The 20,064-nt window shown below is 36.4% G+C and overlaps 2 protein-coding genes and 1 long non-coding RNA gene across 3 annotated transcripts; 1 reads left to right on the forward strand and 2 right to left on the reverse strand.

Annotated features, from left to right (window-relative positions):
• The first annotated feature begins 10,367 nt into the window (after nt 1-10,367).
• Nucleotides 10,368-12,705, forward strand: LOC141626731 (uncharacterized). Its single transcript, XR_012536322.1, has 4 exons — nt 10,368-10,571; nt 11,124-11,224; nt 11,441-11,582; nt 12,315-12,705. It is a non-coding gene; the product is annotated as an uncharacterized LOC141626731 (long non-coding RNA).
• A 5,333-nt stretch (nt 12,706-18,038) lies between these two features.
• LOC141629183 (uncharacterized) lies at nt 18,039-18,518 on the reverse strand. Its single transcript, XM_074442226.1, has one exon. It carries the CDS (start codon nt 18,516-18,518, stop codon nt 18,039-18,041), a length of 480 nt encoding a protein of 159 aa, XP_074298327.1.
• A 511-nt stretch (nt 18,519-19,029) lies between these two features.
• On the reverse strand, nt 19,030-19,677 carry LOC141629184 (uncharacterized). The gene has a single exon (XM_074442227.1). It carries the CDS (start codon nt 19,675-19,677, stop codon nt 19,030-19,032), a length of 648 nt encoding a protein of 215 aa, XP_074298328.1.
• Nucleotides 19,678-20,064: the final 387 nt, after the last annotated feature.

A 20,064-nucleotide genomic window follows, 5' to 3' on the forward strand; every position in this document is an offset into this window, starting at 1 on the left:
TGAAGATTTTCATGAGGCATAGGTCCGTTTCAAGAGACTGATGCGATCTATTCCGCACCATGGGTTCGAGCAATGGTTCCTGTGTAATCAATTCTATAATGGGCTTTATGATGATCAGAGGGCTATCTTGGATGCTGCAGCTAATGGCAGATTCCAGGAGAATAGTGGAGAGACTAAGGGGTGGAAGATTATTGAAGATATGGCCACTCATAAAGCTGAGCATGGGAATTCTAGAGGAAATCAGAGAAGAGCAGCTGAATCTCCTACTACAACTGCAATAGAGGCCCTTACTGCGAGATTCGACAAGCTAGATTTTGGGGGATCCCAAAAAGGTGGGATATATAAAGTTAATGCAGTTTCAGACGGTCCCTTTACATGCAAAAAATGTGGAGGAGAGGGACATGTTTCGGAGTTTTGTAATAGTTCGAATGAAACATGTACTGCCTTTCAACACTTTACGCAGACTGGTACTTATCCCGATCCCTCTAATGTCCACCCCAATTTGAGGTGGACTAACAAGAATGTCCTTAATCCGGGTCCACCACCGCAGCAGCAGCAAAACTATGTACCCCCTCACAAGCATCATCAGTATCAAAAGCCTCCCTATGTGCCTCAGCAGCAGCAATTTCAAGGTTCTGATATTTCTGAATTGAAAAACATGGTTCATAATTTGTCGGGTTTGCTGCAAAAGGAGTCTCTAGCTAGAGAGACTTCTACAAAAATGTTGGAAAGCCAAATTGCCCAATTGGCAAGCAAAAGTGCAACTAGAGCTCCGGGGCAATTACCGTCGCAGTCGGATCAAAAATAGACTCAAAATGTGATAACTTTGAGGAGTGGGTCTACCCTTGATGGGCCCACTATGGTCGAAGATGTTACTGAAAAAGATGAGGCAGAACTGAGTAAGAAAAAGGTTGGAATGAACAGTAGCAAGAAAAAGACGATCAGCAGGTACATCAGTCGATCGACTGACACACCTGGTCGATCGACCAGCTCGGGTAATGTGATGAAATTTCGGTCTGCGGAAGCTTGATCGATCGACTGACCTACATGGTCGATCGACTGAAGATACGTCTGATCGTGAACCTTTTCGTCCTCAAATGCCGATAACTTGAGGGACTACTTATTTCGGGGAACGACGACTCCGAAATTATCGAGGCAAGATCCAAATGCTGATGGGTCAGTTCCGGTTCCAAAGTATGACCCTACGACGGTTAATGGTTCATTCCTGAGACGGTCTGGAGAAGGTTCGAGCTACAACAAGGACAAAGTAGTGGATTTTCAGCCTAAGTCCACTTATGCCGGTATAAGAGACCTAGAGGAGAGGGCTAAGTTGCTTCTTACAGCCCCTTATCCAGAGAGATTGGTGCCGACAAAGGAACATGTATCGTTTAACAAGTTTTAAAATGTTATTCGTAGTTTAAATGTGCAAGTTCCTTTCCTAGAATTAGTTGATCAAGTGCCTGCCTATATGAAATTTATGAAACAGCTGTTGTTCAAAAAGAAGTCACTTGATACTGTGCAATCTGTCGCACTAACTGAGGAGTCATCTTCCTATTTGACTCATACTGCACCTCATAAGCTAGAAGACCTAGGTAGTTTTTCAGTCCCATGTAATATTAACACCTTTTCTATTGAGAAGGCATTGTGTGACCTAGGGACCAGTATTAGTGTTACGCCTTTGAGTCTTGCTAAGAAATTGAAATTGACTAGGTTTGCAATTACAAACATGACAGTACAGATGGCTGATCGTTCTGCGGTCCAGCCTATAGGAGTCTTAGAGAACATTCCTGTGCAAATAGGAAAGTTCTTTTTCCCAGTTGACTTCATTGTGCTAGATATACCCGAGGATGCTCACATTCCGATCATTTTGGGTAGACCATTTCTGCACACTGCTGGTGCAGTTATAGATGTTGGCTCAGGGACATTGACCTTTAAGGTAGGAAAACAATCCATTGTTTTTGCCCAAACCTATAAGAAGAAGGATGTTATGTACCCATTAACTTGCAATATTGTTAAATCTTATGTTGTGTTGCCTGATATGCCTGCCCCTATGCCTAATTCTGCTATAACACTTCCACCCCAGATTGGGAGCAAATTGGAGGAAGATCCTTCTATTTTGACTATTGCAAGAGCTGGTTTGGGGAATTTAGAGCCGCATGTTGCTCCAGTTGTGAGAGAGCCCATTGTGCAGAGAGGCGGTCTAGGGTGTCTGAGCTATGCAACTGATGACGAGCCGGATGAGGAGCCAGTCAAAGTGACGGAGTCCGATTTGGATTTGATGAGCCAAACGAGGTCCGTGATTGGGAAGATGTTAGAGATGTTGATCCGTTGAGTTCTGCGGATACTGGAGTTGTTAGGAGTGCAGCTGAGAGGATGAGCACTGTAGAGGCTACTTCTTGTAGCCAGAAGTCGAGCAAGTGGGCCATTCCATGGCCATTCTTGATCAACTATTAGTTGATCAAATTCTTTTAAAACAATTTATTTACTATTTATTCCGTTTTAGACTATTTACTGTTTTTTGGTGTGCGCGAGACTTCACTTTAATTTGGTTTGCTTAGGATTTATTTAGGCTATAGACTTTACATTTGGGTTTAGCGCAATTTTGGGCGCTGTATTATGTGCATTTGCAGGTTGTTAGACCATATTGACTCACGCTATTTGAGTTAATTCGAAGAAAGCACTGTCCTCGTCAGGTATATCAGTCGATCGACTGGCCTGTGTGGTCGATCGACCGCTTCCCGCTGCTGTACCTGTTTTCGATCATTCCCCTACTGTGTTTGGTCATTTTGCGGAGCACGAAAGGGAGTTTTCTTCTTATTTTCTTTCCTTTTCATTCATCTATCGCTTTCTTCAGCTTAATTCTTTGCACATAATTATCGCTTCAACTTTGTTTTCTCGGATAATGCACGGTATTTTCTGTCCTTTCAGGTACTTATGGTAGCATTGCTGGCTACTGAAACCTCCTAGATCATGCTGGTTTGGGGAGATTTCCCTTTTGCGCGCTTAAAGTCTTGTGAGTTTCCGAGTTTAACTTCATGTCTTGTTTAGTTAGTTATCGCAACTCCCCATTTCCTTTCGCTTCTTTATACTATGATTTCACACAATGAGGGCATTGTGTGATTTGGTTTGGAGAAGGGTTTTGCGTTGCATTCATTCTGTTTTGCATTCACGTTTACATTTTTGTCTTGCATTGTTGTTTATTTTCCTCATATATACAGAAAATCCAAAAAAATTGAAAAATTTCAAAAATTCAAAAAATTGCACGTTTATTTTAGCATGTAGGTCGAGTCGGAACGGTAGTATTTCAATGATGACATTGCATTTTCATCTGTTTACGCCTAAGCCGTGATTAATTGACATGTTATTAGTAGAATCACATATGCATATCTACGAGTTTTCGTTAATTTATTCGCTGAATCTTGAGACTTGACTTAAATTTTTGGCAAACTACATTATATTCTGAGTTTTAGAGCCATATAACTGGTGAATCCATGATCGGTTTATTTAGGGATGTGAGTAGTACTCCTTATGAGACATGTTATATCAATATGCATAAATATGAACTTAGTCTGCTTAATACCTGTATGCATTCGGGTTTGTGGTTGGTTGACACATGTGGAAGAGGACACCCCTTTATTCATTTTTCCCATAAGCCTCACACTGCCAGAAATAGCCTTTTTGTCCTGTTAACTACATCCTACATTTAGCCTGCCCTTGCCAAGCTAGTAGTTTTGGTTTTTGGGATTGTTACTTCATTTTTGGTTACATATGCTCTTATTGAGATGATGTTGGAAAGATGAGAAAGGAAAAGTTGAAAGAAAGATGAGAATGAAAAAAAAAGAAAAAAGAATGAGAGAAAGAAAAGAAAAAAAAAAGAGAAAAATCACATGATTGAAGCTTCATTAGTTGGTGATTTTATATTCCCATGTTGCGATTAATATTATTTGGGGAATTAAGTTTGTATGGAGAATGTGAGATTAGTGCTTGATATTTAGCACCGCTTTATCGTTTAATCTTGAGCAAGAAGTTGGAATGATTTATTAATTTGGTTCCCTTAGTTACTAGCTTGGCTGATAACTCTGTTTTTACCAAATTCGTCTTAGCCCCTTCTTACCCATAGCCTCACATATCCAAATTTACCTCGGCATGTGTCATGGTCTTTAATGGTTGGAATGCATATGTACGGTTGTAGAGATTATTTTCATATTAGACTGCAGGCATTTTTTATAGGTCGTAGTTAGGTGAGAGTCTTTACAAAATTACTTCTTTCTATCTTTACATATATTCACTTGTATTTGTTGAGTAATTTGAGCGACCCGTGAGAGTCCATAATGATAAATCTCTATAGTTGACGGTTCAGCAGTTTTTAACGACTACATAACTCGTTTGCATGATTCATATTACTAATTTATTGTTGATTTTTAGCATTAAACTGGTTTAGGCTTTGCAGTTTACATTTAGCTCTGAGAATGAACGCGTTCCATTAGGTTTTAGGATCGAGTCTAGTTCTCGCTTGGGGACAAGCAAGGGTTTGGTTTGGGGAAGTTTGATGCGTGTCTAAAATATGATGTTTTACACCCTCTTTTACACGCATTTCAGAGCTAAGATGTGTAGTTTACTCTACTATATTCCCTTTTTCCGTCTACTTTCGTGTTTTTGTGTAATATTGCAGAAATGTGAAGAATTCAGCGGAAATCGAGCCGAATCCGTCCCCGAGTGCTTGGCATAGGATTTAACATGAAGTAGTGACTGGAGAGATGAACTTGGTGCGCGTATCGAGGCTTGAAAGACAAATTTACGAGGCTTTTGGACCAAAGTACCTGTTGAAGAAGTCGATCGACTGGTGCCCTTAGTCGATCGACCAGAGCACGATTCTTAAATCAGATCAGAAGCTACTGTTCAGCGAAGCTTGGTCGATCGACTGGTCCTAGTGGTCGATCGACCACACATCGACTCTGATGCAATTTTACACGAGAGTTAGAAGCCCAATTGCAATTAGGTTTTTTAGAATAAGAGTCACGCTATACTCCTATATAACGTGAACCCTTTGTTTTCAGAAGAGGCGTCGAATTTTTAGGATTCAATACCAAGTTTTATTAATAAACATTCAATATAATTAGCTTTATTTTCGTTAATTAAGTTCGTGCTTCCGGATACTTCTTCCTGCTTTCATTCAGTAATTCTGATTCCTTAATTTCCGTTTGCTTTTATTCATTCATAGATTAGTATTGCATAGAGTAGTTTCCCAAAGCCTTATTTCGTTTATGCATCTTATTTGCTTAGTTTATTTAATCATGCATCCAATTTCGTTGTTGTTATAAATTTTATCATGAGTAGCTAAACCCTTCGTACTAAGATGTAGGGGACCTGTAGTGTAGGCGGCGTAGAATTCGTAAACCTGATTCGGGTCTTGGTCGATCGACTAAGCCCGTTGGTCGATCAACCGGCTCACGTAAGATCTGCTCCGTTTTATTGATTAAATTGCTTAATTTGACAAATCGAGTGCACGCGACTAGTTGAATACTTAGTAATTGACCGACCCATTAGATCGAAAGATAGGGGAGGGAATTAGACTACCAATTGAAACGACTAAATTATACCGAGATCGAAAGATAGGTAGAATTTAGGCTTTTAAGAATCACTTTTCAGGGCGAGAGCCAATACTAGTGATACTTAGGGACCCGTAGCTAGATCGAAAGATGCTACCTGTTAAGAATGGACCGAGAGGACTTCTTATTTTCCCGTCTTACGTGATTATTTCGGACTTACCTAGGATACTGCCGTCGAAACTACAGTGAACCGACCATCTTAGCATCCTTTTAATATTTGATTTCATCTATTTCCTTTAATTGCTCATTTATTTGCTTTAGTTTAGTTTTAATTTTATTGCCTTTGGTTATAGAATCATTCAAATCAACCCCCCCCCCCCCCCCCCCCCAAAAAAAAAACTGTTACTTTAGACTTAAATTAGACAACTTTAAATTGCTTGCCCCCTTGTGGTTCGACCTTGACTGCCACTATCTATAGTAGTAGTTTGGATTATAAATTTTATTTTTGATACTCTACGACGGTATCAATGTTTGACACATAACAGATGCAAAACACAATCAAAACATTTGAATAGTTGAGTTTGAACTCTATATGTTAATACATAAATATCACACGTTATAGAATAAAAGAATTAAAAATTACATAAAATTATATTCAAATCATTTTGAACAAAAATTAATTAATTTGGAACCTAACATATTGTCAAATGATATAATTTGAAAACTTAATGTTGATTGTTGAATTATTTGAATAAATTTTATTTTAATTAATATGATATTTGATCAGTCACAAAATAATTTATAAAACTTTGATCAACATAATTAATTATCACTTATTAATTTTAATTTTAATTGTATGTATTTTATTTTAAAATATTGAAAATAAACCTATAAAAAATTAATTTGAGAAAATTTAATTTATTTTTATTTATAAGTAAAAATATTAAAGGTCATATATAAATTATGTTATTTTTCTTCAATTATAATAATTAAATTTTAAAACAGGTCGCGCGAAGCGCGGGATACTACCTAGTATATATATAAAACTGGGTTGAAGCACTGTGGATGCGACACGTGTCAACCAAACATTAAATACACGTATTAATTACAGTTGAACATTAATATAAACATAATAAATACTACATAAATCTCAGCAAAGTATTAATTAGAGTTTAATAAAAGTATTATAAAATTACGTAGAACAATTACGATGATTTGATCCTAAATTTATTAAAAAATTATCTTGATAGAAATTTTAAAATGTAAATAATTACGTTCATTGCAAAAAATATTTTCAATTGAGTATAATTTTCATTATATTTATTGAAATATTTTGATATTTAGAGATGATTAAAGTGAGTGTTTCACAATGATTTAAATTTACGAAAAAAAAAATATTTTGAGAAAGTGATAAAACTTAGACCATTAAATAAATTAAGAAAAAACATATTTGGAAGAGTTATTGTATTTGTTAAAACAGAACTTAAAGAAAATTATAAGAGATAGGTTTTTGCGAAAGTGGTAATTAAGCCTCTTAACTTTGTTCAATTGTGAAATTAGGCCTCATAAGTTTTATTTAGAGCAATCAAGCCCCATAAGTCTCACAAAAAGTGAAATTCAACCCCATGTTTTAAAATTTCACCAAATTCTTATATTAAAATCACTTTTAATACAATTTATCAAATATAAAATATTTTGTTTTATAATTAGAACTTTCATTTTATGCTAAATACCGAGAATTGTTTTTTTTAATTTTATAGTATATTGACAATTTATTATATATGTGTCAATAGTATATAAATTATAAACAACTTACTAAATATGTATGTAAAAGCGTTCTTCATTGATTAATAAATTATGTAGAAATTTGTAAAGTTGTGATTAGTAATTTTTAGTATTTACTAAATTGTTTAATACTAATAATATACAATTATTTTAATATAAGAATTTGGTGAAAAATTAGAAAATGGGGTTGAATTTCACTTTTGGTGAAACTCGAGGGACTTGATTGTTTCAAATGAAACTTATGGGGCCTAAATTCACAATTAAATAAAGTTAAGAGACTTAATTACTACTTTCGCAAGAAAGTTTTTATAGTGTGGAATGAAAAAGATTATATTGCGAGAAATTAAAATACATATGAGACTTTGATAGGATTAAATAGTGTGAAAACGAGTATGTGTACAAGTATGTATGTACACAGCGATCACGAGTACATTTGAATAATCAAAACAAAAGTAATGATTATCAAGTAATATAGTATTATAAACGACATAGTAGAAAATACGTTACATTTTTCTTTAATATCTTCAATTAAATATGTATATACGTCAAGTATAAAATATTGATTATAACTAACTAAATATTACTTTTAGTTAAATATTTTATTTGTTGTCTTTTAAATACTTTGAAGTTAAACCTCAACAAATAATATTTGAGAAAAGTTCAACCTTTTTTCTTTACAGTAAAGTCTTAAACATCATTATATATAGTTGTTTAAAAAAACAAAAGGTACAAATTTCTTATAGATATGTTTGACAGGTAGCACATGCAAGATACAATCAAATCATTTGAATAAGTTGAGTTTGGATCCTATATGTTTGATACATAAATATCATACGTTATACATAAAAAATTAAAAATTACCTAAAATTATATTCACATCATTTTAAACAAATATTAATTGATTTGGAGCTTAATGTATCGTGAAATGATATAATTTGAGAACTTAATGTTAATTGTTGCATTATTTGAATAAGTTTTATTTTAATTAATATGATATTTGATCAGTCATAAATTTATTTATAAAATGTTGATCATGCATAATTAATTATCACTTATTAGTTTTAATTAAAATTATATGTATTTTTATATTATAAACATTGAAATTAAACCTAAAAAATTTAATTTGAGAAAATTTAATTTATTTTTATTTATAAGTAACAATATGAAAGGTTATATATGAATTATATTATTTTTCTTCAATTATAATAATAAAATTTTAAAACAGGCCGTACGAAGCGCGGGATATTACCTAGTTTCCTTTATAGCTAGAGTTACTAGTATTCACACATTTCCTATGAAAATATTATTACGAATTCACGATGACCTATTTTACAACACAGATACTTTAGTGTGGTCGGTGGACCTTCACTCCCATTATTTGGCAACTTGTAAAAAGGTCCCTCACTTTCAAAGTTGAATGAATTGAGTAAACTCCAAAGTGTAGTTTACAAACCAATTCCATTTCCATGCCTGTGTCTCGCTATCTCTTCATTTGACACATTAACACGCCTAAAACGTCGTTATAAAAGATGGTCAAATTAACAATTTATATACCACAATACGTACTAATTAATACTAATTATAAACTAGTAAAGTAACAAGCAATGGGATCGTACCCAAGAGAAAGGGGGTTTTGCTTTGGTTTTCAATTATATTATAAGAGCAACTGTAAAGTAATCAACAAACAAGTAGGTAAATAAAAGAGGGGGAGGGGGGGGGGGTGGTTTGATTTTCAAAAGTAACAAAAGCAAAACAACATTCAAATAAGGCTCTGTTTGGCAAAACTACCTGAAAAGGTAGCTGAAACTTGAAAAGGTAGCTGAAAACTGAAAACCTAACTGAAACCTGAAAAGCTAACTGATAAGGTAGCTGGAAATTAGGAACTGATAAGGTAACTGATTATATAAAAATTTGTTTGGCACACTAGCTGAAAAGGTAACTGATTTTGGTAAAATGACGTAAAAGGATATGAAAATTATTTAATATTATAGAATAAAGGGGTACAAAATGGAAAATAAGTCATTTCAGATACCTGATTTCTCAAATGCTACCTGAGGTAGCATTTCATTTCAGGTACCTTATTTGACCAAATAAGCTATTTGCCAAACATTTGCAAAAAAATCAGGTACCTGAAATTTTGGTCAAATAAGCTAATTTGGTCAAATAAGCTACCTGAAATGTCGTGCCAAACGGAGTCTAAGAGTGAGTAGCAAGTAATCAATCAAACAAGTTTTAAGATGAAAATTTATCAAGTTTAAGGAAGACTTAACCCAACTTAATAAAGTGAGACACTTTAGTTGATAAAACCACTCAATCAATCCTTCTAACTAATGTTATTGCCCTATTAATGAGATTAATTCTCCAAATTCCCTTAATTAGAAGTCAACCACAAGGAAATAACACTTAGCAATTAACCCAACTTATTAGTTTCTCTAGTGGAAATCACACACATAGGGTAGATAACAAGAAGATGAAGCAATGTAATCTAAGAGCATCTCCAATGGTTAAGAAAAAGGACTAGCTTGCAATTTTAAGAAATTGCAAACTAGTAGCTCAACCATTGGAGTAATCCAAATAGATTAGCTTTGCTCAAAAAAAAATTGAGCTAGTAGCTCCATGAAACTACTTGCTTAAATAGACCCACAAAAAAATATACTCCCTCCCATCCAAACCAAAGGTAACATGGGAGAGGGCACTTGTTTTAAGAAAAAATGGAAAAAGTAAGGGTAATATTGGAAATATAGTAGGCCCACTTGCACTTTAATTGAAAGAGGACCACAAACATAATGGCATTATATGTAAATAATAAGGATATGTGAGGGTTTTTTAGTAATGTTTTTTACTAAAAAAGGAATGGGTAGTTTGGTTTGGATGGTCCGAATAAGGTAAGTGTTACCTTTGATTTGGATGGAAGGGAGTAATTAATAGGAAAATAGTGGTCTCATTTATAATGTTTTAATTTTATATTTAAAAATTAAAAATTAAATATTGTCATTTGAGGCGTTTTTATATTAAACGCCGCATATAGAAATCACATCTCCGCCCTCAAATAGTGAAACAGTCCAAAAGCCTACCCCGTTATTCAATTTATATCGCGTCTCTCTCTCTCTCTCTCTCTCTCTCCTTCCTTCTCCCTCGTGGATTCTAGCATTCTACCACTTACCTCGCCGCACCTCAGCTACCACTACGGCTTCCTGTCGGTTGCACCTTCTTCCAGTATCTTATGCCTCTTAATAGGTACTCATATTTTTTCACTTATTTCATTTTCATCAATTAGGGTTCATGGTTAATTTGATTTATTCGGATTTAGTTGCATTCTTCTGCTATATAATAATAAATATAGCATAAGATTTGGTGTGTTTGTAGTAAGAGGCTTAAATTGATTAAAGTTTATAATTAGGGTTAACCGATTTAGGGGTTTAGATTCAAATTCCATTTACTTGTAATAGCATGATAGTGTAATATGCACAATTATTCACACTTTGGGACTTTTTTTTGCATTATTTCTGCAAAGTATTGATTTTTTAGTTGAACAAGGTGACTTGATTTTCTCTTTATGTATGAGTTAGGAAGCTTCTGCTGTGTTATAGCATATATGTCCGTCTTCTCCTGCTTGTTTCGAGTTATATACTGGTTATAGATTTTATGCCGTTTTGTTTGTAACTCCACTTTATCTCTCCTTTTCTGTGTATGTTATCAAATGGGTATGTTGGGAACATAAATTATGTGTGTTGATAAAGTCTTGGTGCAAAGATTGAATGGTTTGTTTATAAACCTGCACTCTAAAAGGTTGGTGTACAGGAAAGTTGTTGATGCAATGCTTTAAGATATGGATGAGTCGATGAGAAGCAGAATAGCAAGGAGGGAGTGCGTACATAAAACTTATACTTGTAAGTGCTACTCATTATTTTGATTATATGTCATCTTTAATTCTTTATCACGTTCTTTATGTAAAATGTGATTTTTTAATGTGTGTTTGGAACCAACAAAGTTTGTATATTTTTTTGATTCAGGACCCTAGCAAGAATGAGTTATGTTGCCCACTTCTCATTTGACCTCATAATGGAAATTTATGGCTTTTTAACTCTTATCAATTTTTCATATAGGTTCCTACAGGCGAAAATACGACTTTTGCTGACGAAAGATTCATCAAGTATGAGGAGACATGGGGTCAAAGAAGCGAAAAATGTTGCATTTGTGCTTGTTGCCGGTGGGTTTGGTGAACATTTGGGATACAATGAAATCAAGGTGATTAATATTTCAGTATTTAAGGTGTACCCTTCCGTTTTGCCTAGAGGTAGTGACATAGTGTAGTTTCGGAGAAACATATTGTTGCTTATTCTCCGAATAGATTGTAACAATTCTTTGACTCTCACTGTTCTTGTTCCTGTGAGTAATCTGTCCGAGGATTATGTGTGCCGATTGTGTAAAGTCAGAAGTATGGAATATTTATTAAAGGAAGAATTACATTTTTTGTACTGCCTTCATTATGGTAACTTGGCCTGTTTCATGTTTGTCACAATGTGGTTACCTGGCCTGTTTAGCTAACAAAAGAAGAGAGTAATCGGTTAAGTTCAAAGCATTATTGAGGTATAAGCACTTCTTATTTGGATTTATTAAAGGAAGAATGAGAAAGCTACCTGCTCACAAAGGATTCCCGAACATATTTTTTAGTCTACGACCATTTTTTGACGGCCTCCTTATGGCTTATGGTAACTTGTAGAAGAGTTGTAATATTATGAAGTAATCCTGCTTGCATTATGAAGCTATTGACTTAATTAGCTCACGGATCAAAGTTGAAAACATGGTCACGCATATATCCAAATTTGACTTTTGATTAATTAGCATATACAGAGTACCTGTTTACTTTACTTACTGCATGAGGATTTCTTCTGAACCTTGATTGTGTCTTGGATGATTTTAGCTTATTTTTCTGTAATTGTTTGCTAACTTCTTTGACTCTTGTTTTTGCCAATGCAGGTACTCCACAAGCATGTTCCTGATCAAAAGAGAAATAAATTCTTAAATCAGCTTGTGCTAGTAGTTCAGGTTCATCTAAATTGGACATGCAAAATTTAAGTTCGGGTATAGAACGATAATCAAGAAGGGAGAAGAAATTACTCTACTCCTTGATGGTATATCAGTATATGGGCTTTAATCTTTTATCCTGATCACCTAACTGTTACTAACTGTTACTTAAAATGCTGGTCGGTAACTAAAGTACTAAACCATATGTTTTCATTCTATATCCAAAAGTTTTTAATGATAGTCAAGTCCAACACTTTGGTGAACAATGTTACCCAATATTAACACTTTGAGTCCTTTCAAATTCATAGAGAATTTAAGCACCTGTTTCTATTTTGATTCAAAAGGTAACTTATAGGCGATTAATAAAGTGACAGGAGTATCATCCTGCTGCCCTGACAGGTTTGACATGACAAGTTGTTTTTTTGGATCCACCATCAGTTTACTTGGGTTTCTGCTGCTCACCCTATTAGAATGGTATCTGCATTGTGCCTTACTTGATTGGCATGGTTAAGTTGCTGTTTGGATGGTCTAGTCCCAACCCTTGACATTCATGCTTGTGATAGACAACTATCTCCCATCTTTGTTCTGCCATACATCATAATTCAATTCCTTCCCATCTTTGTTACGGTGATCAATTACACATTCTTCCAATCAAATGTCCAGATATGTCAATTTCTGGAGAAGGCCTATAAGTTATCTCAAGAGTGGGGTGATATCCTAATTGTACGCGCTGGTGATTTGAATGTTATCCTCGGGTGATTCTGAGCTCTGTTTTTTGTTCGTTGGAGCTAATATTTTCAGATTTAATCCTCTAACATATGATCCTTGGTTTCAGAGTGCTAGGCATGTGGTTGGCTGAAATGGTGTTGCTCCTAGGCGTATAGAGTATTTAGTTAAATTCTTTTAGTTTTAGATTGCATTTGTATTATTTTTGGAATGATGTATTGTGTTTTATTTCTATTTGGTGTATGAATTTAGAATATTTACTAAAATTATTTAAGATTGTACGAAGTATTATGGAAGAATATTTTTGAGAATTAAATTAAAATCATTTTGTTTTGAGTATTTACTATAAATTTTTTTTTTTTTGCTATTTGCGGTGTTTTTTCCAAAAAAACGCCGCAAATAAAACCCGTGGAAAAAACGCCGCAAATAAAACTTTTATTTGCGGCGTTTCAAAAACGCCCCAAATAACTTTACTATTTGTGGCCCCCTCATTTGCTGCTACATCAAAAACGCTGCAAAAGACCCATTTTTTGGAGTCGCAAATAAATATTTTTGTACTAGTGAGAAGAAATCACATTCATTAGTCTAATGACAAGTTGTTGCAAGATGGGATTACAAGGAAATCACACTTGGAACTTGGCAAGATTAAGTAACAAGAAAATCATACTAATTACTATAATCAAACAAGGTTTCCAAAATTCAATACAATAAACACAAGAGATTAATAACAATAACACAAATTAAGGAAAGATCAGAGTGTCTTACAACCAAAAATTACACCTTTGAGTTGGATTAAGAAGAGGAGATTAGTTCTCCATAATAGATCTAGAAAAGCAATTAACTTGATAATTCCCAAGATTACAACTTTGATTCTTCAATAATGCAAAAGATGTTTTAACCTAGAGGAAAACACACTATATATAGTCTAATACAACTAAGTATCCATGGGCTTAAGATTAGAGAAACCCATAATACAAAGGGAAGTAAACCCAGAAAATTCGCACGGTGCGAAATATTGGGGCAGGAAATTCGCACCGTGCGAAATCCTTGCTGATCTCCGTCTTCAATTCTTTCTTTGCTTGCTTCTTGAAAGGCTTCTTCATGGTCTCTTTGGTGCTTGATCTTGGCCTTCCTTTGCTGCTTTTCTTGCTCCAAATTACCTTCAATTCCTCATTGATACTTCTTTGTTGAATGTAGTAACATTTGGTATTGGATTAAAAGCATTAAAAATGCCCAAAACCCTTTGCAAAATGCTACTAAATGAGCTCCAAATGCAATAAAATGTAGGTAGAAAAGGGAGCTCATCAAACACCCCACACTTAGCGCTTTGCTCGTCCCGAGCAAACTAAAGTAAAGCTCATCACCGCTAGGCTAAAGAGATGCATGGGCATGCTCCCAATTCTCCTTACTTCTCACACACTCCCTTCTTATATCGCCCTCATTAAAACACATGGTCACTTTCCGTCAAGGCTCCAACATAGCAAGTAAGTGACCCAAATACCTCCATAGCAAGTCTCTCTTCCCTCACTTGTCCTCCTTATATCATTCCTCTTCTAAAATGATCCTAGTCCACCAATCATCCTTCAAAATATCATCACAATTCCTCATACATTCTCCTTATTTCTCCCCCTTATCACTCTATGCCAATAAACACAAGGTCATCTAATCATTACAACACCTCTTAGCTCATAAAATAGACGACCTCAACATCCTTCCTAAACACTTCCACACAATCTCAAATGACAATACCAACAACATCATTCGACAAGTCACCACAAGTCACCTATCGATACTCACAACACATCACACCATGCACCAAGTGTATCAAGCACTAATCATAGATTTGGCCTCCAAACACCCCCCCCACTTAGCCTTTATACACATCTAACTTACCCTTACGGCCTTCTAGAGCTCCACCACTTATGTCACCACCGCCATATGGAAGTATTCATGTATGTGACAAGATTTCAAAGCTTCAAAGAATCAACAAAGTTTTTCAATTTTTCCTAATTCTCTCATTTTGCCTAAACCGCCCTTTCAGGTTTTCGGTTTAGCTATTTTCCTCACCTTTACTCTCGTGGCTCACACTCTTTTTTTTTTCATTTTGCCCGGAGTGCCCTTTCGGGTTTTCACTCCGACCTCGGCCACTTTCCCATTTTTGCCTAGGATGCCCTTTCGGGTTTTCATCCTAGCCGGGTTTTTCTTCTTTTTTCTTCTTTTTTTTTTGATGAAATGAAATACAATGCATGAAAAGAAATATATTACAATATATTACAAGATGTTACCCTCAAAAAAAAAAAATATATATTACAAGATGTTACCAACTCATGTCCACCCCACACTTTATTTTTCGTTTTGTCCCCAAAGTGTAAGGTGAACACCCATAACCACTCAAGAGTGTGAACTTGAGGCACCTCCACTTCCCGGAGGTCCTCCCCTTCTTCTTGATTCTCTTCTTCTTCTAAACCTAGCCATTTCGGCACTTGTTTCATTCATTTTGTTCTCATCATATCCTTGATATTGAGTGGGAAAATTTCTCATGTGTTGAGCATTCATCTCCGCCACCATGTCAAAGGTTGCGTTTTGTACATAGCGCACTTCTTCCATGTCTTATTGGTAATGATGGTAGCGGTTTTCATTGATTCCCCACCGGGCATTTTCCATGAGTTGGAATTGGGAGTAGTTGGACTCGAGGTTTGTCAACCGGTTAGTGACATCCGATTGCCAAGAGTGAAAAGCTTGGTAGTTGAATTGAGGGGCCATGAAGGGTGGTTGATGTTGTGCTTGTGACATGGGTGGTGGATTGAAGTGAGGTTGCTCATGAGCAACATTTGGCATAGGCTCATCATGAGGGGCATCACCATGTGGCAAGGCACCATAGGTTAGGGCCCCTCCAAATTGTGGTTGCTCTCCAACTCCCGCTCCTTCCTTCTCGGGTTCAACTACGTGGGCTCTATCAACCCACAAGTCCGCAAACTCATCGTCGAGCGACATGTAGAAATTTTGGGCACTTCCCCAACCTAAGGGTGAGGTAGGGGGACGGGGTAAATACATGTAATGTTGTGGCCTTTGGCCACCCATACACCAAATCACCAAGGAGGCACTTTCCTCCACAACCTCAAGCATATTCGCCTTCCCCAAATACCTATAGTCCATGAGATATTCACCATCAAGTGTCCAAGCATTATCCGGAAATGGTACACCCGTCTTGGCCACGATTTTCTCAATCATGCCCCCAATAAAAATTGTGCCCTTAGGGTCTTTTTGCAACTCAAGACACCCTTTAACAAACAACTCCACCCAATCTGGAATCCCTCTCCCCTCCGAAGTCATAGACCATAGACATTGCAATTGTAAGTAACCCATTTTTGTTGGCTCGGTCATGACTAAATAATTGGTGTTTATGTGACGACTCACAATCCTTAGAATGGGGTGGGGAAGGTTTGTATTTTTTGAGCTCCCATGCCTTACGTCCCCCATGATGTTATTCCAAAACTCATTCATTTTTGGTTTGTCAAGAGGTTCATGCTCGGGTACTTTGGTGATGTGAAGGGCCTCCCTCAGTTGATCATAGGTCATGGTGTGGGTGAGTTTACATGCTCGGAATTTGATTCCCGGATTTTTTTCCCTCCCCAGTTTCACTTTCTCTAGGGAGGAAAGAAATTCAAAGGTGATGCCTTTCTGGGTTTCCGCGGGTTTCCCAATAGACGACTCTAAACCCACTTTCTCAAGAAGTAATCGGGTCATTGGAAGCATTCCCAATTCCATAAGAACATTATCATCTAGAAATTTGGTCACCACGACGGATGACCAAGCCTCAAATTTTTTCTAAGTTTGGAGAGCTTTGTCACGGAGTCCCTCTTTCCCCGAGTACTCCCGATCATCGAAACTCGAGGCTCCCTTAGTCCCTTTTGAGGAGGAAGCCTCGGATGCTTTATTCTTTCCCATGTTACTAAAATTTTCAGAAAAAACACAAGTGTTGGGCACAAATTTGGTTGAGGTATTTTAACAAACACCTAGTATGCACTACTTAGAGGAGTGTGCTAACTAGTTATTTGTTAATGGAAATTCACCTCACAAGTTTAGAAAATGGTTAGGGGCTACAAACAACAACAATTTAACAACAAATTTCGACTTTTACTTGGTAAATTTCGAAATTTGTCAACTTTGAATGGACAAGAATAAGAATAAGGTGTTATACCTCCCTTTGATCCTTGTGAGTGTTGTTGGATGATGACTAAGGCACAATAATGCTCCAAATAGCTCCCTTAACCCAATTGAAACCCAAAATATTCACACTTGGATCAAATCGAAACCCTATGTCGATTGAAATAGGGCAATTTCTGCAATTTTTCAGCTCGAAATTGATGTTTTGTGATGCTTGTTGATGAATCTTTGAAGTTTGATGCTTGAAATTGATGTTTTGGAATGGATTTGAAGGGTGAATTTGAGTGGGTTAGGGTTTAGGATGAAGAAAGAGGTTGAAGATTGTAAAATTGGGGAAGAACAATGAAAGGCTCGACTGATTTTTCGACTGAAATGGTAGTACTCTGTATTTTTCACACGGTGCGAAAAATTGGACCTGAAAATTTGCACCGTGCGAATTTGCTGCTGGAGTCAATTTTTTTGTTCTCCAATTTTTCATCTTAGTCAATTCTTTTACACATGCTTCTTCCTTCCTTTCTTCACACATGCCTTGAGTTGATATCCTATACACTAATACACACACATTAAAACATTCTAACATGCCAAAAACGTTAATGAAATTGCAAGTGAATTAAATTATAATGCAATAATTAATTGCTGCAATTAATTTAAACATGCAAATATGCAATAAAAAAAATAAAGTGCGGAAATCAAATATGCAACTATGATAAATGCAAGGGAAGGAATATTTACAAAATTTTGCCGTTTATTTAACGTCGATGGCTCGACAAGGTTGCATTCTCATTAATCTTCAAAAATGGGATCAATAAGGTGTAGTGTTTCCACTTCACCTACTTCAATTTCTTCATGATAGTGCTTAAGTCTTTCTCCATTCACTTTCAAGATTTTCCCGGATTTTAAACACTTAATCTCGATTGCTCCATGTGGAAAAACACGCACCACCTCATATGCTCCCATCCATCTAGACCACAATTTTCCCGAGAAAAGTCTAAGCCGATTTTGAAAGAGTAAGACTTTCTCTCCAATTTGGAATACTCTCCTTGCAATCATATTGTCATGCCATGCTTTTGTTTTTGCCTCGTAAATCAAAGCACTCTCATAAGAATCATTTCGAATTTCTTCCAATTCTTGGAGTTGGAGTTTCCTATGAAGGCCCGCTTCACTCAATTGCAAGTTGAACGATCTAACCGCCCAATAAGCCCTATGCTCAAGCTCCACGGGTAAGTGACACGGTTTCCCAAAAAATAGGCGGTAAGGTGACATCCCGATTGGTGTTTTGTAGGCCGTGCAATATGCCCATAAAGCATCATCCAATCTCAAACTCCAATCTTTCCGATCGGGATTTACCGTCTTCTCAAGGATGGTTTTGATCTCCCTATTAGAAACCTCGGCTTGGACGTTGGTTTAAGGGTGATAAGCCGTAGATACCTTATGCATGACCCCATACTTTTTGAGTAAAGCTCCAATAGCCTTGTTGCAAAAATGTGTGCCACGGTCACTTATCAAAGCTTTAGGGAAACCAAATCGAGAGAAGATGTTGGCTTTGATGAATTCTCCAACCACCTTTGCATCATCGGTCTTGGTGGCCTTATCCTCCACCCACTTGGAGACGTATTCCACCACCAAAAGGATGTAGATTTAACCATAAGATGCGGGGAATGGTCCCATGAAGTCAATGCCCCACACATCGAATATTTCACAATAGATCATCGTAGTATGTGTCATTTCTCCTCTTCTTGAAATGTTGTCAACTCTTTGGCATCTATCACAAGCCTTAACCATAGCATAGGCATCCCGAAATAGTGTAACCGCTTTCCAAGACTTTCCTAGCCATTTCCTTGGCTCCAAAATGCCCACCACAAGCGTATTCATGGCAAAATTTAAAAATTGGAATGCCTTCGGTATCCGGGACACACCTTCTAATAACTTGGTCAGCACAAAACTTCGAAAGGTATGGGTCATCCCACACATAGTATTTAGCATTACTCTTGATCTTCTCTCGTTGGGAGCGAGAAAGACCCTTTGGAAATTCTTGTAAAACTAAGAAATTGACTATATGAGCATACCATGGCTCAATGGAAGACAAGGCTAGAAGTGTGTCATCCAAAAAGGTGGCTTGTATTGGTGATTTCAAAACTTCTTGGGATTCTTCTTGCACAATCCTACTTAGGTGATCCGCCACCGTGTTGGTTGAACCTTTCTTATCTTTGAGCTCAACATCAAATTCTCTCAAAAGTAATACCCATCGCATTAAACGGGGTTTGGATTCCTTCTTGTTCACCAAATGCCTTAAGGAGGCATGATCCGTGAATATGATGACTTTGGCTCTAAGAATATAAGGTCGAAATTTCTCCAAAGCAAATACTACAGCAAGAAATTCTTTCTGGGTAGTGGTATAGTTTCTTTGAGCCTCGTTCATCATTGTCGACGCATATTAAATAACATGGGGTGCTCTTCCTACCCTTTGGCCAAGTACCGCGCCAAGGGCATAGTTACTCGCGTCCGACATTATCTCAAATGGTTCACTCCAATTGGGAGGTTGAATTATGGGTGCCGAAATAAGCTTCTCCTTGAGCTTGTCAAAAGCTTCCTTGCATTCTTCACTCATGTTGAATTCGCAATCCTTTTGAAGTAGCTTGCATAAAGGAGCGGCAATCTTGGAGAAATCTTTGATGAAGCGCCGCTAAAATCCGGCGTGCCCTAAGAAAGATCTCACTTCACGCACATTAGTACGATAAGGCAAGGTGCGAATGGTATCGACCTTGGCCTTATCAACCTCAATCCCCTTAGAGGAGACCACATGTCCAAA

This window comes from Silene latifolia, chromosome Y (genome assembly GCF_048544455.1).
Source record: "Silene latifolia isolate original U9 population chromosome Y, ASM4854445v1, whole genome shotgun sequence".
Taxonomy (NCBI): domain Eukaryota; kingdom Viridiplantae; phylum Streptophyta; class Magnoliopsida; order Caryophyllales; family Caryophyllaceae; genus Silene; species Silene latifolia.

Excerpts from the sequence above, each read along its gene's own strand:
- LOC141629184 (XM_074442227.1), bottom strand. The coding sequence starts at position 19,677 with ATGATGAACGAGGCTCAAAGAAACTATACCACTACCCAGAAAGAATTT.
- LOC141629183 (XM_074442226.1), bottom strand. The coding sequence starts at position 18,518 with ATGTCACCTTACCGCCTATTTTTTGGGAAACCGTGTCACTTACCCGTG.